A 22,308-nucleotide genomic window follows, 5' to 3' on the forward strand; every position below is an offset into this window, starting at 1 on the left:
GGTGCATATGTATCGCCTGAAAATTTTCAAACAGATTTCAAAAATATTTGAATACGCGTAAAGGTTTTTTTTGTCCAAATTATTACACATCTACTTTATATTCTGACAGAATAAATCTGAGTACACTGCAACAGTCTCTCAGGGCTCATTGAGATGTAAGCTATTATCCCTAGCTTCCAGGACAATAAATAAAAGATGGGAGTGATGAGTGCTATTATTCTCTTGTAAAAAGAAAATACACAGGAGGGCAGCAAGAGACATAACAGCAAAAAATTACAAGAGTGAGCTTCGATTACCTGAAATGGATCATTGATAATAAAAAATTAAAGAGCAAAGAAAGGCGTTTGCCTCTATTTTACTGTTTCTTTCTTTGTTCCCAATTTGTAAGCTTAGACCTGAGCTGTCAGATTTGTCACTGTGCAAATTTATGTTCACGTTCACAAACACATATCCGACGCTTCCTGGGTGGCGTTCCTAATCCTTAAAATAAAAACATTTTTTATGACCTGATATGCAGAACCAGTCCAAAGCTGTATATCACTCCCTCATAATGTAATGTGGGACTTTTATCAACAAAAGTAAGATCCAGCTGCTCCGCTAATATTTCCTTTGGCTCATCCATGTTTGAATATTATTTTCGCATTGTCAGCGCTATATATTTTACAGCTAGAAAGTAATATTGAATTCACACTTGAATTACTCAGGACAGAACTTACAACTCTGTCTGGATAGTATGAATTATACACCTTGATCCTCACGCTCAAAAAATGAAAATATAAATAGATAAGAAGGAAATACTTTTCCTGGATGTTCAGAACGTCAAGTTATTTCCCAGAACATAAATAGCTCACCTGACCAATGGTGTGCGCTCTTTAGTCTTGTTATATTGTAGTGGTTCTGCAGAACTTTTACACTAAAATCAATATTTGGTATTAGAACTCAAATTTAGGTTAAAACTAAAAAAATAAATAAAACTGATGAGGTATAAATTATTAATATACAATAGTTTGATTTAAAATACTTTTAATTCTAGATAACAGTAAGTTTAGATCGATACTTAAATGCTATCAGCTTAATAACAATAAATCAATCTTAATAAGTGAAATACAAAGGCCATGGGACTGATTATGAAACTGATTGTTTATATACATTTAAATAAAGAAGCTTATCAGCTGATAGAAACACCAACATACAGTAAATCCCCTTCCCAGCCCTCCGTCCTACCGTTCGTACCTCTGGGCTGCAGTCCGGAGCAGCCGAGCCCCCGTTAAAGTGGTTCTGGGCCAGAAAGAAGGGAGAGTTAGCCATGTCCAGGATGGGGTAGTTCACCAGCACCACTTTACTGAAGTTAAACTTGTAGGTGAACCGCTTCCCTTTGGTTTTGTGCAAAATGCGCTTGTTGTAGTAATACCTGCAGAGGAGGGAGGAGAGGATATTGATGCGGGGATGGATGGAGAGGTGGAAAAGGATAAAGGAAAAAGGAAAAGAGGAGGGAAGGATTATTTTAATGCTCTCATCAAGGTTTTGTGTTTCCTCACTGTAAGCAAAGAATAAGTAAACAGTTTTAGCGCTGTGAGGCAAAGGGCTATGTTGATTTCCCACTGTTTTTATTCACCTCCTTTCTCAAATCAATTCACATCTCGCTTCCTTTATTCAATACAATGTGTTTTTTGAGAGAACTTTTACTCAGCGGATAGAAGACAAAAAACAGAAGAAAATCAAAATGCAGAATCTTTTTGAACTCCTGACATACAGTGCAGCCAAACTATTTCCTTCCATTTCAAGACTATTTTACACTTAAAACAGGGTTTTGTGAAGCTTTATATGTCAAAATGTGAGACTTTTCCAGGCTCGGCTTCACAGTTTTTAATTGAAATGTGAATCTTTTCTGAGGTTCAAGAGTTAAAAATAAAAGTTTATAAAACAGTTTTTAAATCTAAGTATATTTTATTTTATCAAAGCATACCATATTAAGAAAAGATTTGCTATATATTTATATTTTTTAGCTTACATAACAGTAATAACCAAACCAATTCAGAGTTTGAGTTAACTATCAAAACAGTCAGAGACACAGAAAAGCAAGAAACATTTCTGTCTCAGCAGAAAACAAACAAAATTATTCTAACAATATTCAATAATTATTCAGTTCCACTGGATTTCTTCTAGTCTATTTCATAAATAAAGAACTATATTTCAGATTTATAGATGTTTTATTGTGGCATTGCTTCGAGAGCATTAGTTTTAAACTCGAAACTAAAGAACTGATGACTTGAAGCTCATCAAAAAATAAAATACAGCTAAAAAAAAGCTGTTTCCACTGATTGCTGAGGAGGACATGAATTGTTTTTGTCATACAAATTTTTTTTTATGTAAAAATTGTGTCAATCTTTTTATACATATATATTGAGTGAAGCCTGTCAAATTTTCTTTCAGAAACAAACTTCTTGTTTGAATGAGAAATAAAAAAATAATAATCAAAATCTTTCTCAGATATGAATAACTATTGCCCCAAGTGTTGAACTCTTGGAGAAATTTTTTATCTTCCTCTAATTTTCAGGTTGAGTAAATTTATTTGCTAGAAAAACATGGTGAGAAATTATTGTCATAAATGAAATCACTTCTCAAATAAGAAAATAAAAACTGTTCACCAACGTAGGCTCACCAACCAGAAAATAAATAAACAATTCCTACAGATATTAATGCTTTTTATTTATATCTAACCTTACATTTTTGTAGATTTACAATTTACCAAACTTCAAAATAGGAAAGACAAGAGAACATGCCATTTGAACAAACCAACATCTCCAAGAAAAACATCTCCAAAGTCACTTTGGAGAACTGAAATAATATGTATTTCTCAGTCAGAATTTAGGTTATAGCATGATTAAACAACAAAACTTATTTTGAATTTGTACTTTAAAAATTGAGCCTTGTTGTCAGATACTACTGTGCATAAGACACTGAGAAGCAGTCATCATTTCCAACAGAGCAGCAGATTAACAAAACAACAGCAATCTCCATGGTAGCAACCTTCGGTGTCTCCCGACGGGCATGTCAAACCTTCGTCATGCCAGTTTCCTTTACCACCCACAGAGGTGTCACTGTGCACTGTGTGCCAGGATGCTGGGCTGATCAACGGCGGGGGTGCGCGGGGCACGAAGCCATCTGGCTCAGGTAAAGGAGCTGAGAAATCAGGGCTGGGGGCAGGATGTTGGGTGAAAAAAGCTACAGACGATTTATCGCGAGATTCCGACGAATGTTGAAGGAATTCTTTTGTCTCAAACAGATCACAGTCAGAATGCGAAACACAGCCTCAGCATTAAACAGGGGTATGAAGCTCCTCATTATGCAAACACACTCGATCAACAAACAGCAGAATGTTCATATCAGCATGTATTCACAGTGGCTGAACCCCAGTGCAATGATGTGTACATGTTTTGCTTTGCATGGCAATTGTGCCTTGGCCCCTAATTGAGCAATTAAGTGAGGCTAATTAAGAAGGCTAATTGTGGCCCCAGCCAATTCATAACAATTAGACTCTGACGACAGCCCCCATTTACAAGGGGCCAAAGGAAAGCAGAGGGGGTGGGGGGCAAATTGGGATGGGGTGAAACAAGTCGGGGTGGTGGGCGTTAGCAGAATAAAACTGTGAGTGATTGAGGGGGTGTAAACTGCTCTTCAAATGTGAGGCTGAGTGTTTTCACCATTCCTGGGGAAGTCCGAGCAATTTTCACACCGCAGCTTAATTTTGAAATCCTTATTGAATTTTTTATTTTGCAGCTCAATGGTGAACTTTCCATTAGGATGTCAGCTGATAAGGAGAAATTGAGGGTATTGACGTTCCCCTGGAGAAGTCTCACCTTTATCTTTCTCTTTTCACCGACATGAAAAAGAGAGGCGTTAAGTGAGGATTAAGCTCGGCGAGAGTAAACAAATAATGTAAACTGAGGGCAGGGGACGGGGCGGGGGGTGATAAACTAATCTGATACAGACATACCTCAGCGCCCGGCTCAGCTTGTCGTAGTTCATGTGAGGCTTGCACTTCCTAATCCCCCACAGCCGGGCCACCTCATCTGGGTCCTTGATGACGAACTCCCCATAGTCTCCCTGCCAGGCGATCACACCCTGATACTCCTCCTTCTGCAGCAGCTCCAGGATGAAGTGCCACAGCTGGATCTGCCTGGAACCAGGGCTCGACTCCGGCTTGTAGGCCCAGTCCGGGAAGGCGAACCCTAGGCAGCGAGAGAGAAACAACAAAGGAGGGATAAGGTTAAGGCCTGTCGTTTGTCCCGCTGCTCGCTAGGGGGGGAATGCTGTCTGAATGACTGATGAGTGATGGAGCTGAGGGATGATGTGTTTAATATCACAGCACGTGCCTTGAGCAATGTTAGTCTGTGCTAATGCCCTCTAGCCTCAACAGATTGGTCAGTGGGATGATGACAGCTCGCTGGGGGAGATTTGGTTGATGTTGCCTGGGCCTGAATTTTAACAGCCAACTGTATGCACATCATAGAAGAGCTCGCTTCAGCTGCCAGTGAATCTGGCTGTAAATAGCCTTGTAAAAACACAAGACAGAGCCAATTACCACCAGAGTCTGTAGCATTGCTGAAGAGTTTTTCAGCAAGATTTTTTTTTTTATGATGGTTTTGGTTAATCAGGCATAAATTTACTTGGATGGTTTCCCCGGAATATGTTTTTTTAAATTAATTTTTAAAGGAAAAACTTTTTGCCACAAAGTATGTGGAGATAAGTCGACTGACAGGAATCGGACTCACCTGGCGTCCAAAGGGCGGGCACCGGGGGGAGCAGCAGATCACTGACGCAGTTGCAGTCCATGCCTCCACAACACCTGAAACAATAAGACCAATAACCATGCATTTATATCTTGTATCTTATATCTTCTGCAAATAGAAGCAGTCAAACACAAGAGAATATTTACTATTAGTAAAGTTTACGCCAGCCGAGCAGCAACTTTGGTAAAAATCAAGATATTGCATAAGGGTCTAGAGAAGCGCCGTGAGTTCAAAACGGCACCTCAAATCGATGTGAAATACAGCAAGGTTATGTTTCATATGTCTTCGGTTGAGATAAGGTGTTTGATGGATGTGATCTTGTACAGCCACCTGAGGCCGTGTCTGATGCAATGTGGTGGACATCCCTATAGTGCATTTTCAACCGCAGGAATTACACAGATTTTTCAAAAAGCCACTGAAGCACATCACATTTAAAAAGAAAAAAAGCATTTTAAACATATATGTTAGAGTTTGACTTGTTCTCTGTGGATTTTTAAAAGTAGAATGTGCAAAATAAATTACAAAATATAAAGGGCAGATTAATGCTCTCTTATGACTTGTAGGCAGAATAGAGGTGTGGACGATGAGTTTGTGATGATCTAAGAGTTAAAATGCCCATCATATAAAGAATTCAGAACTTTCACCCAACTTTCATCTGAAATATGAATTTCAAGCTAAAATATTAACTAAAAAGTAGAACTGCTCTGAGAAAGTCTCTTTGAAATAATAATCTCAGCAAAACACAACAATAAACTTCCAAAAGGACTCAAACTCCTTGAACTATTTTTCCATTTTGCCACATTATAACTCCAAACTTCAGTGTATACAATGTATTTTTTTCTTTCTGATAGACCAACACAAAGTGATACATGCTGAAGCTAAAAGAAAAATGTTAATAGATTTTTATTTTTAAAGGTTTTACAGGTACTAGTCACCTTTATTTGCAGTAGATTAGGCAGAGAGCTAAGGGGGAAGACATGCAGGAATTGAACCCCAAACTGCTGTGTCGAGTACCAATGCCTTCTTTGTAGGAAACAGCTACTTTTCCTCTAATCTAAACAAAATTATTACATCATACTTTGGGAATGATTTTCCTTCAACATGTACAGGTAAGCTGGTGGGAGTTGATGGGACAATGCATGGAACTGAATTCAAGCAGATTCTGAAAGGAAACCTGTTAAGAGGTTGTAAAAGTCGTGAACTTTATGGCTTATTTCAACCTCCAGTAGAAAAGTCCGACTGAGCTTGAATCATTTTACATAGAAGGATTTCTAAAAATGTCATTCCCTAGATGAGTTGGTGGAGATAAAATCACTTTTCCTATTTTATCTGCTAAAAACCATAGAAAACCGCTAATTAATCTCCTTCAACTTCACACTTATAAGACTCTCTGTGTCGATCTGTCACACAAAATCCCAATAAAATATACTTAAGTGTGTATCAGGGTGAATATTCTATGATGTTAAGTACTTCTAAAACTAACTGTATTGTCTCAGTGAGCCTTTGAATGTATGCTAATGAGATTATATTATTCATCTGCAACATTTTGGCTCAAGTTATGTAATTTAGCAAGACATTTTGTTTATCCCTCAAAGACGGTTGTTTTAATTGCCACAACTAGGGAGGGCCAGAAGACGCATTTTCAGACAACTTGTTAAACGTCGTGAAAAAAGGAAAATACAACAAAAAAATCTGAGATTATCACGAATCGCAGCAACAGTGTTGTAGGACACAAAGCACCTGTGAACAGAAGCTGTTAAAGGTTTCCTCTCCTTTTTAAGGTGTAGTGTACTTCATTTATGCTTGTTTTTTGTGCTTACTGACATTAAAAAAGAACCATCTGGGTTTTCAGCATGTAAATTAAACAACCGTGAGCCACATGTTTGTCTCCAACCTTTGCTGCCTTACTGAGGAACTTCATGTAACAACTGATGCGCCATTTGCTTTATTCAATAAAAAAGTCATAAGGACTGAGAGTGCAATCACATTGAGGGTAATCTACAATTTCATAGTAAATCAGTAAATCTTATTTTCTGTCTTATATTTTTAAATGTTTACATTTTTAGATTTAGACACCCAGAAAGTCAAGGAATGACAAATTTAACCTTGTTTGTCCCTAATCTTTATCTGAAAATCTCAAAAAGATTGGTTGATTGCTTTTGTAGAAAAAATAATGGTGGGAGTTTTTAGTCTGATGCAATTAATGAGAAGAAGAAGAAGAAAAAAACAGATTTGTCAGTATTTGACTTGCAAAGATCTCTGGCTGATTAATTGGGACGCCACCAGAAACAAACCTGTAAGTTTTTGTATATAATTAAGTTAAAATACTTCTCACAAAATTGTATTAAATGAGAGAAAAATAAATAAAAAAATATATACATCTTTAATAACCATAAAAAATAACCAAACAAATTAATAAGCCAGAGCAAAATGTCATGAAAGTTTTTTGTAATTGACATGTTTGAAATTTCTCATCAGTCATTTTGTTTGATTTGATCTTGTAGATGAACCTCAGTATTTAAAAATTAAGAACACTTTTGAATGTCACTCAGAACCATCTTCTTACTCTGTTAATACAGTCTTACCTGCAACATTTTATTAAATTAGAGAGCATTATGATAACACCTGCCAAATAAACTCATTTAGATGTCTGCAGGCGGGAGACGTGGAGGAGGTTTTGTCGAGCGCTGGATCAGGTTTAGATGTTGCCGTTTCATGGGGGTTGTTTAACAAAAGCTCAGATGGAAGAGGCGAACCTGCTGGTGTCTTTAACGCTAGCCTCTCTCCGTTTCGTCTCGTCTCTTCTCTCTCTCTGCCTCTATTTAATTATGCTCTGTGAATTTTGGATTTTCCCTCCAGCATTGAAATGGAACGTGAATTATTAAGGTGTGTTTGTATAAATTATTATTGCTAACTCCAGGCATTTCTCACTCTCTCTCTATTGGCCTCGGCGTCGCTCTCGCCCCGTTTCTGTAGCCCTTGAATCGTGGCCCCTCTCGCCCTTCTTCTGCTCTTCATTCTCCTTGTGTTCAAGCTCGTTTCTTTGTCCGCAACCTTTTTCTCTCATTCTGTTTTTCCTTTCTCATCATTCTTTTTGGGTTTTTTTGTCTGCACACAGTGTTGCTCTCGTTTTTAAAGTGTTCTAATACCAGCTAATGTATGTCTTCACAAAAAACGACTTGTCACGTGGCTCGTTTTGCATATGATGTCATGCAATATCCAAAGTCTTATTTTCAACCAACAACACGAGTACTAGTTTCTAATAAACTGTATCTGAAGGACTCCTTGCTTCAAAGTGCGATCATTAGAAAGATGGAAGGTTCTTTGTGTCGGAGGTAGTGATCTATAAGTTTCCTCTTCCCTATGGGCTACAGGTCATCAATACTGCATCATCTCTTTCATTTGCCATATTCACATGGTCTGCAGCATGTATGGACTCGTCTCCTCAGAGGACCATATGCATGTGCGCCTATCAGTCGGGGGGCTCTCCATCTACCTCTCAAACCACCTACTCACCACCTCAGATCCATACCCATCCACTCTTTTTTCTTTCCCCCCCCATCCAGCAGCCTATCTATACAGGTGACTCCTCCTTTCCTGTTCCCCACCTCCTTTCTATTCACACACCTATCCACTGTCTTGCCTTACTCCCTGCCTTCTCTCCTGCCCCACCCACCTCCTTTTCACTCCTACTCTGTGTGTTTTGCTTCGCCGCAGTAATTTTCCGTTTGATTTCGGAGGTAATGCATTTTTTACAAATCAAAGAGGAAGCCAGGCTGCCCCTACCTCCTCCTTCTCCTCCTCCTTCTTCTCTCCATCTCTACCTCCCTCTCTCCTTGTTTTCTCCCTGCCCAGTCTCCTGTTCTTGCCCCTGTCGGCCCCCCAGGCCAGAGAGGAGATAAAGGAGCCCCCATCATTTCCTTGTTAGTTTTGATTTGGGCAGCACAGGGCTTTCAAGTTCCCCCCATCACCCCCAGAAACATTATAACTAGCAGCCAAGGGAATACAGTTCCTCGTACACACACACACACACACACACCCACCCACACACACGCACGCACACACACACCCACAGTTGCACATGCATACACAGACTGTCAGATGCAGGCCCATTGTAATGGATTGCACAGTCTCAAACAGATTCTGTAAAAATGTACGAGTATCCAGGTAGCCGTCACACGCAAACAGTGAGAGGCAGTGCACAAAAATAAGACATGGAGCCCATAGATATTGACTGAATCAATACTGACACACTAACACACATCTCACTGAGCAGAACGTGAGAATGCACTTTGTTTACTGTGCTGATTGTGAGGAGAGACATACAAAAAGACTCACAAAGCACTTTGTTTTGAGCACAGTGGCTGTGGAAACAACAGGCCGAACAAAACGACCTCTTTCACACAAAAGGTCACCAATAAGCCCGGCGTGGATGACGGATCACACTCTTAGCAGTGTGACAATATGAACAATAGAGACACAGAGTTACTGTACATAGTCACATCTTGGAAACAAAAAATAAACAAATCAAACCAATTTTCGCCACTCAGTCACGGTGCTCCACGTGTTTTGAAGGAGACGCCTGCGCCGGCTTTAACAAACAGATCATTACTGCTCAGGACCTCCGGTGGGCTGATGAGTCACACACATTCACACGGCTTGCAGCAGAACACTGTGTGCTTGTGACCTGGCAAAACAACAGTTCAAAGGCACACAGAACTCGGAAGATCAAGGTTGAGGGGTCAAAGGCTATTTTGTAATTTTGTGCCAGTTTTAAAGACACCACAAGATGAAGATTAATTAGGAAAACAAGTTAATAATTTTAAATACAGAGTAACTTTTTTGGACTCATTCTAAAGTTCAAATATAAAAGTTTATTGCAATTATATTAGATATATTTTATTTGATTTTGATGCAAAACCTGCAGCCACATCATGTTAAGTGGTTCAAAGATTTGAGTGGAAGTGTGTACTATCCTTGTATCTTCTCTGGTGAGTCTGGTTCCCTTAAAGTGGCAGAGCAGATGGGATAATCTCCACATCGCATAAGTAAATTCACTCATCTAAATGCATGACAGACAACATGTGGTTTAGGCAACAAAATAAATGAGCTATGTTGATTATAAATATAGAAAGGTTAACCTCTCAGTTTTGGTTGAATTTTTGAATATATAATTTTCTCTATATATCTTATTCATAAGAATATTCATAAGAATATTTTGGGTAAGAAAAATATCTAAAGGCACACTAAATCCAGGTCTTATTTATACATTATAAAAATCAATAATGATTCAAAAAAAAGAAAAGGATATTTGGGATAATTTAATCCAGCTAGAAACATTCCTAAGATTCCTGTCATAATTGAAAGTGGTCGCGCCAAACAGAAGGAAATGTTATTAAAAATCATTGGCCAAAAAAGTCAAATAATTATTAGAATCCAAACATGTTGCAACATCCATACCTGAAAAATGACTCCACACTATGATGCTGCTCCCATCATGTTCTAATGTGGAGGTTTATAATCAGTTTACTTAAGAATTGTCTGTGCCAGTATTTATGTCTGCAAAATGATTTTTATAAAACTTTTCAATAAAGTCTTGATTATTAGAGCCTCAGATGTGTATAAGTTCATTCATCTTGACACCATATACCTTTGAAATAAACAAGAAACTTTTCAAAGGAGTCAAGTCAAGGCAAAATGATTTTCTTTGAGTTGTAGTTGAACTTTTCTGTTGCCTAAATTTGCCAAGTTAACCCGACTGTAAAACAAAGATCCAAAGGAGAATTAAAAATACACCTTTGGTGCAAAACCAAAAGGAAAACTGAACATGACCAAAACGATGATCACCTGTCTCAAAGCCTTGTGCAACTCAGGTCTAAGGTTGTTTAAACCTTAGACCTTTAGATATACCATGCATCTCTTTGACCTATTTAAACTGACATTCTAATTGATCTCAAAAGTATATGACTTAAACTGAATTTTGATTTGTTGTTAAAACCCACAATGCAAATTGTGATATCTAAAACATCCTAAAATGTTCTTTTGACCTCAGACTCTCTGATACTGATGACAGTTTTTGGGGTGTGTGCATGTTTGGGTCCATCATAAGAGCTGCTGTACTTTGTGCAGCTGAGGTTAGTAGGCCACTGACGAGCGTATGAAGGGAAAACATACTGTAACTCTGTTTAGAAATTCTGCAGAGTGACTGGGGTAGAGCAGAGAAAAGGGGGGGCAGTTTGACATTCAGGCAACATTATGTCTCCAGTGCTGTCTAAAGAAGGAAAGAGTGATGGGTTGCGATATAAAAAGATAGAAAACTGTGAGAAGCATGAAGAGTCTGGCCTCTCTTGCTTTCTTTTTCCAAGAGATGAAACAGACTCAGTACATCTGTCTCATCTTCCTCTTTTTTTTTCTTCGGTTGCCCCTGAAAAAGGCCCGACTGAACCCTCTCCCTCTCAATTCCTCTCTCCCGCTTTTCTCCCCTCTCTCTGTTCCTCTCCCTGGTTAGCTCTGACACACTGGTCAGCCTCGGGGTGGAAGAACAGAGGGACTCTGCTATGGGTTTGTTACAGGAGATGGAGAGAAGGAGAGAGGAGATACAAGGAGGGGAGAGACAGAAGACTGAAAGAGCAGGAGGAGGAGGAGGAGGAAGGGGGTTGTTCAGGGAAAAGGAATAGAAACCGCCTATCCAAACGCAAAAGAAAAAAGTCAATGCTGCAGGTATAGTAGCTTATGGTCCTTCTCATTTGTCCACATTTTTCTAAAAATGTGCAGCAATACTGAAGATGTATGCATCATATAAATATTGAATCATTTATGTATGTTGTACCATTAAGGTTTTCATAGTTGGATTGAAAAAAGGTTATTTTTTAAAAACTCCATCTAAATCATAAGCCTCAGAGAGAAACAGTTTCATTTTTTAACAAATAAGAATAATACCTTCATTAGTCAATATAGATGTAAGTCCACAGGCTTCTTTAAAGAAAGCAAATCAACAGCAAAAACTTACTCTACCCTCAAATAAACTGAAACCAGTTTAAGAGCCTAAAATATTTCAAAATACTAAAAAACGACTCCTTTGATTCAAAATCACCAAAATAGACAGCTTATAGTGTTTCAATGGATACGTTAACACCTTTCATTTTTCTATCTTCTAAGCAGAAAAGAGTTTAATCAGTAAAACTATAGAAAGACATTCTGTATGAGTCAAGGTGCTCATCTATCAACTTCTACAGCACCAAAACGTGCACATGATCACTCATTTGTATCATGAATCCATACACCCATCGCACTGTCATATGAAAGGGAGAGGAATCAGTGCAGTTGCTGTAATGGGAACAGGCAGCCATGCAGCTCTGTCAGTGTATTTAACCAAGATGTATAGTTACAGGAGCACCGAGGCTCTCTGCCCGCTCTCCCACAGAGCGCACATTACTCCACACTGCAGGGGCAGAGCTAATACTGAGTCCTTCACACTGAGACGGGCTATCATCTGACAGCACAGCCCAGTCAGAACACCAGCCAGTGAAATTCAGTTTGAAAGATACAGAGCCACAGTGGTTATAGGGATTGCCGATGATTGTCAGTTCGCTGTTATGGCCGCTCCTCTCTTCCACTTGTTTCTTCACTACTCAGAACGGTAAGAAATACAAACAAGAATACATGCCTAAATACCCAGCTTTGTGACGCGAAAAAGTTTTGCGTATACAGTAGCAGTCCTTTTTCGAAAACTTTTCTTCCAAAGCGATATAGATTTTCTGATAATCTTTTAATGTGATCTTTTTAATGGTCCACAAGGATTTCAGGGGATCTTTCCTTTGGACAATGGCTGATTTTCCCTTCGTTTTAAATTCAATACCTAATCATTTTCAAAGGATTTGGGTTTTTGTTTGCTTAGCCATTTATCAGTGATCTATGAATCATGGAAGCATCTGATCGACACCAAGACTGAACAAATGTTGTGTCCACATTGAGCAAACAACCTCGAAAGGAATCAATTTTACATTGTGTCTTTAGGGGCCTCGTTGTAGCCAAACATAATTTGTTCTAATTTTTATAGACAAAGACTGCAGATGATTGCCTTTGAGAGACATAAGTGGTGTTTTAATAACAATAAAAGCCAAAAGAGCTAATACACAAACGATTTTTATCAGAAGATGGTCTTACTAAGGTATAATGAGACATCTCGCCACTGATTAACAGTTTTCTTATGTTTCGTAAACAAGCTTTTAAGACTCTACTTTATATGTGGCACTTTTATGTTTACAACAAGCAAACAAAACTTAACATGATTGTAGACATTTTTATAAAACATATTGTAAGTCAATGTCTACCATATTTTCAGCAAATAATTCCTTGCTAATTTTCTCCTTATAAAACTAGATAATGTTTTGTCTTCTTGTAGTAGACATAGCAAAAGAAATAAAATATACAGTTTGGTTGTCAAAACGGGCTTTAACCTACAATTGTCACAAGTGAGCATTAATTTGCCTGTACTGATTTGAGTATGAACACATAAGGACATCAGGATTTGAGATTTAGTTACAAAAAGGAAAAGTATTCCTTTGTAAAGACTCCTTGAATCTTTAAGTGTTTTGAAAACAATAATGGTCTAAAATTTATAAATATTTTAAATCACTTTAAAGGTCATTTATATTCTTGAAAGGAAGTCTTTGCCTAAACCCAGGGGACAGAGGGAGATATTTGACCCTACAATGTCAAAGGAAACTTCCTGACCAAAATTTTAACAAAACTTTGCTACAACGGCAGTGGTTTGCGTATGAAGATTTACTTTAAAAGACTAAGATAGTACAGCAGCATACTGGTGTTATAAATGAAATGACACCGTGAAGCCAGTTTGGTTTTAGTTAAAGTGTCTGAATTAGACAATAAATTCATCAGGTAAAATTTTTTAATAACTCTTCACATCACTGGACACTATCTCCTTGTTGAAGCACAGTGGTGGCAAGATAATACTGTGGGTACCTTTTCTTTAAGAAAGCAAGCAAAATTGCAGTGTTGATTGGGAGATCTATCTATCTATCTATCTATCTATCTATCTATCTATCTATCTATCTATATATCTATCTATCTATCTATCTATCTATCTATCTATCTATCTATCTATCTGAACTCCAATTATTAATATTCCTGACAAGAAGTTAAAGAGCATGTGCATAGATATGAGGATTTTGTGTGGGAAGCTGTACATAATATGACAAATTTAAAGCAAAATCAATGAACCAACTCCAATTTAAAATAAAATAAAAAAATAATAATAATAATAAAATTACCTTATGAAAACTATTATTTAGGAATGGGTGCGATTTATAAGATAATTTACCTTGTAAAGCAATGAATTGCAACAGTGCTTACTGAGCTGGTGACTCAGTAAGCACTTAAATACCCTATTAAGCACACAGGTAGGTATGTAAAATTGGATTCATAAAAGGAAAGGAGGTCATTTAATAACAATGTGACTTCTAGCATTTTTAATTGTTCGAAGAACAATTCAGGTTCAATATTACAGGATATGAAAATCACTTTGAAGATTGCTATGTGTATATACGTATATATATATATATAGGCCTATATATGTATATATATACGTATACATATATATATATATATATATATATATATAATATTTATATATATATATATATAATTATTATTAATTTTTTTTAAAGTCTTTCAAAAGCCATTTCTATTCATGTAGCGAAGTCAGGTGAAATTTAGACTCCAACTGGGCTCATAAATATGAGCCATAGCCTGTGATAAATAAAGGAACTTGTTTTCTCAGATGTTCATGAAAGGTGAAGAACTCCTACAAGAAGTTGAAGAGCAGGTGAGTGGGGATGGGGATGAGGATGTTGAAGCGCGCGAAACGGTACATTGGTATGATATGGAACGCCGGCCTTAAGAAAATAAGGAGGGGAAAGGATGAAGAAAAAAAAAGCATCAATCGATAGGGTTAAATTATTCATCGTCATTAATTATCGATCGCTCTCCACTGCCGGCTCGTCCGCCTCGCGCCAGAGTTGAAAGGAGGGAAAGCGCGCTTTATTAAAACCGGCTCGAGCCTCATTGTTTCATGTCCCGCGGCAAAGAAAAAGCTCGAGTTTGGATCTGCCCGAGCCAGTAGAAAAATACACACACACACACACAAGCTGCACCTCCTTCCTTTGCTCTCTCTCTCTCTCCCTCTTTCTCTTCTCTTTCTCTCTCTCTCCTGACGCGCGGGAGAAGCTTTGGGGAGCTTCGCGCGGTGTTCATGGGGCGGCTGTGTCTCGCGTGGATCGATGAGGGATCAATGGCTCGCGCTGACTAATAGCCAGAGAGCGCCTTTGATCTCGCGGCTGAGAGATCAAAACCTGCGCAAGAGGGTAGAGAAATAGGAAAAGAAACTGTGCCGGCGAGCTGACCTTCACACACATTCACTCACACGCGCACGCACTCCCAGTGATGTGTACGTAAACGCCACGTAGCCCACCGCAGCTTTTAGGAACCTGACTGCAGGATATCCTATGAGCAAACAAGCTATATGAGAGGTGCATGGTAAAACGCCACGTTCAAGTACAAGTGTGATACTCCCGCGCGCACTTATCACACTCCTACAGGCGCGCGCACACGCCACTGTGTGTCCTTGTCGGGTTGCTGCTGTTCTTGATTATTTTGACTTCCTCAGACAAGGTGATGCGGTTAGATAGAGGGAACCATCTGTTGGTTCCAGGGAGCAGATGAGTGTCCTGTGGGCTTAAATTCACGCCTATTGAGAAGAATAGGTGGGGTGGATTAGTCCTGGACTTGGTTACAATGTTTAAAGTTGTTAGGTCTAAAAAAAAGACCCAAAGCTCAGGGGGAAAAAAGAATATTCTTTAGCAGTTAAGATTTAAAAATTAAAATGAAAGTGTTTTTTGTGGATCATGAGTGAAAATAGCTTAAACAAAAACATTTAGAATAAAAGTGGTTATTGGTCTGTTTTGCTGCAGCAGAACACTTTAGTTTTTGGGACACACATGAAAAAATTGCAAACGTCTTTTTAGTGCAGGGAATATGAGTCATGAACAAGTTGCAAGAACAGAATGATGTCGTGTTGTTGCACCAAATAAAAAGTTCTTCTGCAGTATTAATTGGTTTGTGTCTTAAAGGGTAATTTGCATCAACTTTGTCATATGTGGAACAATGTTTTTTAAGTTTTTAATGTAAAAAGATTAAAGTGCATGGAAAATTCAACAATTCCCAGTTAAGAGAAGTGGAGATATTGAGAGTTTTAACTCAGTTTTAACATGTAGTTGTGTATGAAATGTTGTTATGGTCATGTAGAATTTATCCTTTTTGTGAAATTTCTGGGAACGATGGCAGTTTAACAAGATTGTATAATATTTTTTACTTTTGTGGATGTACAGTGGAGGAAAAACCTATTTGAAACCCCAGATTAATTTGTAAGTTTTCCTGATATTATTTGATTGCGTGAAATAAGTGTTTCATCCTCAACCAAAATCTAGCACAGAGGTCAGATTTGCAAACATCTCAGAAGGGATCTCGGTCCACTTGTCTTTATTCTCCAAAGGTTTCAAGGCTGTCACTTGGCAGCTCAAAGTTTCCACTCCCTCCAGTGTTTTTTGCTGGGACTGGCTTCAAGGTGAAAGACCCATCTATGACCCATCTTCAGGAAGTTCTACTCCAACATTCTTTGGTTCGTGGCCCTGTTTATCGGTTCCTTAATGAGTTGAAGTTCCTTCCTTAGCGGAGGACTTGGCTCAAAAGCATATTGTTTTCACGTCCTTGTGGATGGTTCATATTTATCATTTCTCTGCGATCCAGCAGAACTCAATGCTGTTTTTATTTGACCACATCACTTCCTCACAAGCCTCCTCTGTATCATTCACATGTCCAATGGCATACTTCACATGGGACTGTGCATGTGGGTTTTTCAGCGAGGGGATTCTGCCGCCACTGCGGGATCTTGATTCATTTTGGCAAAGTGTTCTTTATTGGTAATGTGATCCATGCAGCCTTGAAATCATGGGAAACTTCATTTCTTTTAATTCTGCAATTTCATCTTTCTCAGAATCATCTTTTATTACCCACAAGCTAAGATCTTGCATGGCACATCCCTGTTGTCCCCAAATTCTTCCATTTTCAAATTATGGTAAAAACATTGGTATCCTCATCAACAAACTTCTTATTGATGGTCTTGTAGTCCATTCCAGCCTTTTGTGGTTTTGCCAATCTTGTCCATAACATCCTTTGACAGCACCTTTGTCTTGTCCCTAGTGGTGGAGATGCTTGAATAAAACAAAGTGGATCAAATCCTTATTTCATTCAATCAAATGCAATTTAATTTCTAACCCTGATTTAAGCCTTTTTTCTGAACTTTAGTTAAGTTAATTAACATCTTTGTATGAGGCTAAATCTGCAAACTTGGGAGGATCAAAACTCATGTGCTTATGACAAAGCATATCCAGAAACATTAAACTTTTCACTAATATCTTCCTCATCTGACATGGTCAAATGCCTGTTTGTGAATATCGTAGCTTGGATCTTTTAAAAAGTGTCAAGTGCTCAACAGGCCAAATTCCTGCAGTAAATGAGCCAGGTTTGGAGATTTAAAGTGAATAAGTAATATCATTCATCTTAGATACTCATGTTATAGCTAAGAACCTGTGGCATTCTTCAGTGTACTTGTACCTTAACGAAGTGCACACTTTATAAAAGAATAAAAACATATGTTATAAAGTAAAAGTTTTGAACAGTTAGTGTACATGGAGATGATTTTTCTTTTGTGTGCTGAGACTAAGATGAGAAGGAAAAGAAGGATGTTTATTATCATTCTTAAACAAACAGGATAAGTGTGTATGGAGTCCTTGGAGTGATTAAGAGCCAGCATTTTTCCTTGTGAAACAATTAGTGTTTTCCACACTTTTACCTGAGGAAATGCGCAAACCTGAGTCTCTGTCTCTCTCCTTTTCCACATCATACCCGGCCCATCTCGCTCTCTTTATCCCCCCATTTGCCCTCCCTCCCTTCCCACTTTGGTCAGTGAGTTACTCTCTATATCGCGCTCACTTCCCGAATTAACCACTCAAGAAGTCACCACCGACTCAATCAATAGCTCATACATAAACCCTGCTATAATCGCTCCCCCTGCCTGTCTGTCTGCCCCCCTCTCTCCCATCTAACCTCTCCTCTCCTCCCCCCCTCACCAGCACACTTTTCACACATCCCTTCCCTTTCATTTTTGTGCCTCTGTCATTTACATGCCTTCCACTTTTCAACGTCTGATTATTTTAGACTCTGATAAACATCAAACTTTTGTCACAGGAAGGTAATCAATGTTTTTGTGAAGCTGCTGTATCAATTTTGCAATTTAGCAGAACTAAATAAAACTACACGTTTGTCATTATGATCGTCCACATGGACGGCACTGCGATAATTTCATGCATATATACCACTCAGTTATCACTCCAGCTATATATTTAGCAACCAAATCAATTTTGTATTTAAGAAATAAGAAGGTCAACTACTGTTTTTAGCGCATCCTGAGTCTCATCTTGCAGTTTGATTTTGTTTTGTTGAAGAGGAGACATGTTGAGAGTTTAATCAAAGTCTGCATAACATCCACAAGTATAGAAGGACATTTACTAAAAGAAAGACTTAAAACAAGTAACTTTTAACAGAAATTCTGTTTGGTCGATTTTCTGCTTTGTTACAGCAATGCTTTGGGAATAAATGTTATACTGTTGAAAAACAGGTTTAATTCCCTTTAAAGGGTTCCTCATTTGTAAAGAAAATGGATTTGTAGGTTACTGTGTTAAATATTTGGACTGTTCCCATGAAATCCTTGTCCAATCTACTCCACCAATGCCAAACAAGGTTTTATGGAAACAGTGGGACGATGTGGGGAAGCATCTGCCTCACTGGCAAATAGGACTTGTCATGATCAGAGGCGATCTCAAGGATATCCCAATGAGATTGTGCAACCAGTGGCAATCCCCTATCTCCACTTTTAGGGACTAAGCTCTGTGCACCAAAAAGACAGTGCTCACTCCTACAGAGAGGGGTTTATCAAAATCTATCTCCTTAATTCTGGAGTGTAGAAGATGGAAGCATCTGACAGCAGTCCTGACCTTATCTTCAATGAATACCTGTGGGAGCGACCTCAGGCATTCTGTTAATGGCAGAGTGACCCACACAGTCACACTGGTTGACTTGTAGAAAGCACTAGTTAAACAAAGAAGTGTGTGACCAAGCTAGTGAGTAGCATAAGGAAATGGTGCCATGTTGTTGTGGCTTTGTATCGTTCTTCAACTCAAGTTCAACTTAGCGTTAAACTAAATTTTGATCAGTTCAATTGAATTGTGCTCAGTGCAATCAAACTGAGTTCAGTTACATTCAGTTCACAAAAAAGGTCCAGAGAACAAACAGGATAAACTCAAATCTCACACATTTATCCCAACTCAGTTAAGATGGTTACATTATAATACATCAGTACATCACTAGTAATAGTCAAATTCACATTCATTCCAGTTACATAAATCCAAGTTAGCAACACATTTCGTTTTCAGCCAGCCGCCAAGGTATAAAAACTTTTCTATGCAGAACATTTTCATCACTTTAAGTTAGTCCTGTGCACTACCATGTCTGGTGTTTCCTTAGTTTATAAACTTTAGTAAAGTATAAATCTTAAGAAACACAAAAACAGCGACTTATTAAAGCTTGAATGTATGTGAAAACAACTAATGACCACTAAGAGCACTCTGTCTGTCAGCGTGACTCTAAATCACTTTCAATTCTAAACCAAAAGCACACCTTCCACAGCCAAATAAATGATGAGACAGCCAGCTGAAAACTAATATAGCTTTTCTGAACATAATGCATCATTTCTAGTAAATTCTTGATGCTCCTTTTGGAGTAATTTCAACTGCTTTGGTTTCACCATCTTCTGTAATCCTTCTGGGACCTGATATTTGTGTAACATCACTATAAAATTTATTACAGGAGCAGAGTAATTCTTTTAAGTGCAAAGACACCATCAGCCCATGTTAGTGTGTCCAGCCAGAATGGGCCCAGTATTGCGTTATAGAAAAAACAAGGAGACATCAATATTACATTATCTCATGTTTAACTGCGAGACACAGTTGTTTTGGGGGCCTTAAAGATATTGTATTACCCAAGGAGATGCAGGCAAAAACATACACACACACACACAGAATAAAAAAGCATTTGAAGAAAGGAAAGAAAGGGAATAACACACAGAGAATTTTAAAATTATAAGGCCTCCACACCCTCTGCTCCTATCCCCTTCTCTCTCTGCCTCTCTCTATCTCTCTTTCTCTGTTTCTTCCCTCGCTTCTCCTCTGACTCTCCCTCCAAAGTCTTTGATTCGTCCGTACGGTTTGATCTGCAAGAGAGCGAGTTTTGTAAACACATTTTTCACGATCATATAGCCACGGGCAAGGGGAGCGTGAGGCGCGGAGGAAGAAGAAGGAGAGACTCAGAGAGAGAGAGAGAGGGTGTGTGTGCGTGTGGGGGTGAGTGTGTGTGTTGGAGAGGGGGGTGGGGGGTTACATTTAATGAGAGTGCAAGATGGAAGGATAGGCTGACAGAAAATGTGTGGATGGAGTCTGAAATTTGGACTGACTATGATAGCGCACATATGAGAAAGACACGGACATGTTTAAAACGCACACACACACACACGCACACACACACGCAGGGGAGTTGAGGTTGATGGTTTTGAAAAAGGCAAAGCATCACAGAGGTTGACGAAATGTGAAGCAACAAGGAGAAAAAGCAACTTATTCAGTTTTCCTTATGATGCAGAGTTCTGCGACTCCCCCAACACAGAATCCACCGATGTGTCACTTTCTCAGTGGGGCCCCCAATGGGGGGCTAACAGGTTGGGGGGCTGACATGCAAAGAATTTAAAATCCTGGATACTTCATTTTGTGGGGGGCTTAAAATGTCAGATGTTTTGATTATTAGAGTCCCACAGTGTGGCCTCCCCTTACAAGACTGTGCACTTCTTGCAGCGGCATAAGAAGTAAGACACCCGGGATCGATGGCCACCACAACAAATGATGCGCCATGCATGGCATTTAGTTAAAAAATTAGAACACTATTTTAAAATCACAGACACTATTTGTAGTAAGGAATAAAAAAAAGCACATTCCCCCCTTTGAAGTCAACAGATTTTGGGGGGTAGAGGTACTTGACAACACAAACGTATTGATGCTGTCAACAGTAAGGAGTTTAAACCATGACATTATTTTTCTAACTGTTTCTAATGCTTGAAGTACTGTTGATTAGATGCCAAACACAGAAAGGACTGTAGTTTTTTGTGTTTTTGTCTGACTCCATGAAGCCCAGAAGAGTCCCTTCCTTGACACATGTTGCTGCGCACAAACGATCAGATGGCTTAAAATAAGTCAGAGTCTAAAGATGACAACTACACTTTTCCCTCCTTAATAAGAAGACTCCAAGATAAGATAAAGCTTTATTGTCATTGTCACAAGCCACCAACATCAACAACATCGTGACTGGAAGGTGGCTACCTCAGCAGATAGCATGACTAATTAATCAGCTAATTTCAGACAATTTAATGTGAGGAGGTGTGAGAAGTTATAATGTTATAAACATGCTGCAAAATTTAATAGCTGGTTATTTCGGTATTTTTACTTCAATCACTGCATCAAAATAAAACCCTAAAACAAAAGATAGAAGTTTAACTGATGTAATATTGTAGCAGCACCAGAAATATTTGTTGCTTTTCTGTTTTAAACAAAAGGAATTGGATCATTTTACATGTTTTCAATTTCTTGCCTAAATACAGTCAGCGTAAAACCGTGGTATTTTTTTATCCAAGTCTTTCATAATGTTAGAATCTCATACCAGCATGTTTATGACAGACAATTAAGGGTGTTTAAAACTCATCAGGAGAATTGATATTTACTATTTTGTGTGATGTTATGTTGAATTTCTACCATAGGTTTTGGTTTTACTGTCCTCCCCCCTGGTTATTATTAGCCCCGAATATGGCCACCGCTCCACAAAACATTCTGGATGCGCCCCTGCACTTGATGCATCACACACAGCTCAACTCTCTGTGGGTTGAGCTGTGTGTGATGCATCTCGTTTATTCATGATGAACAGAAAAAAAAGAGAGAACCGGCTGGAAAACAGATTATGGAGCGAGCCAATAAAACGTCGTGCGCACAAGACGGTAAACAAACAAACAAAACACACTGTGGTGCAAAGCTGAACTAATAAAAGTGCGGGGCTCTCATTCTCTACACTCTATTCTGTTTTTGTTTTTTTTTCCACTTGGTTGGAACACTTTAGGTTTTTTTTTTCATCTGGCAGTTGATAATCCGGTTAGGTTCGACCGGCTCCGGTAATGGCGCTAAAGCGTCGACTTCATATATGAGGACGGAGCAGCAGAGAGATGTGGCACAGAACGATGCGGGGGAACAAGAGGAGCGTTTGTGTGACACGGTTTAGTCTGGATTTA

The 22,308-nt window shown here is 38.6% G+C and overlaps 1 protein-coding gene across 2 annotated transcripts in view; it reads right to left on the reverse strand.

Moving 5' to 3' along the window:
• erfl1 (Ets2 repressor factor like 1) overlaps positions 1-22,308 on the reverse strand; it is a 52,739-nt gene that overhangs the window by 7,455 nt on the left and 22,976 nt on the right. Inside the window, exons 3-5 of one of the 2 annotated variants that reach the window (XM_028009022.1) lie at positions 4,776-4,849; positions 3,998-4,232; positions 1,234-1,411 (exon numbers count right to left, since the gene is read on the reverse strand). In XM_028009022.1, the coding sequence (XP_027864823.1) occupies positions 1,234-1,411; positions 3,998-4,232; positions 4,776-4,836 (474 nt within the window). In that variant the 5' untranslated portion in view covers positions 4,837-4,849. Of the gene's footprint in view, positions 1-1,224; positions 1,412-3,997; positions 4,233-4,775; positions 4,850-22,308 lie in introns of both variants that reach the window. The other variant, XM_028009013.1, reaches the window with a different exon arrangement.

Source organism: Xiphophorus couchianus, chromosome 3 (assembly GCF_001444195.1).
Source record: "Xiphophorus couchianus chromosome 3, X_couchianus-1.0, whole genome shotgun sequence".
Classification (NCBI taxonomy): Eukaryota; Metazoa; Chordata; class Actinopteri; order Cyprinodontiformes; family Poeciliidae; genus Xiphophorus; species Xiphophorus couchianus.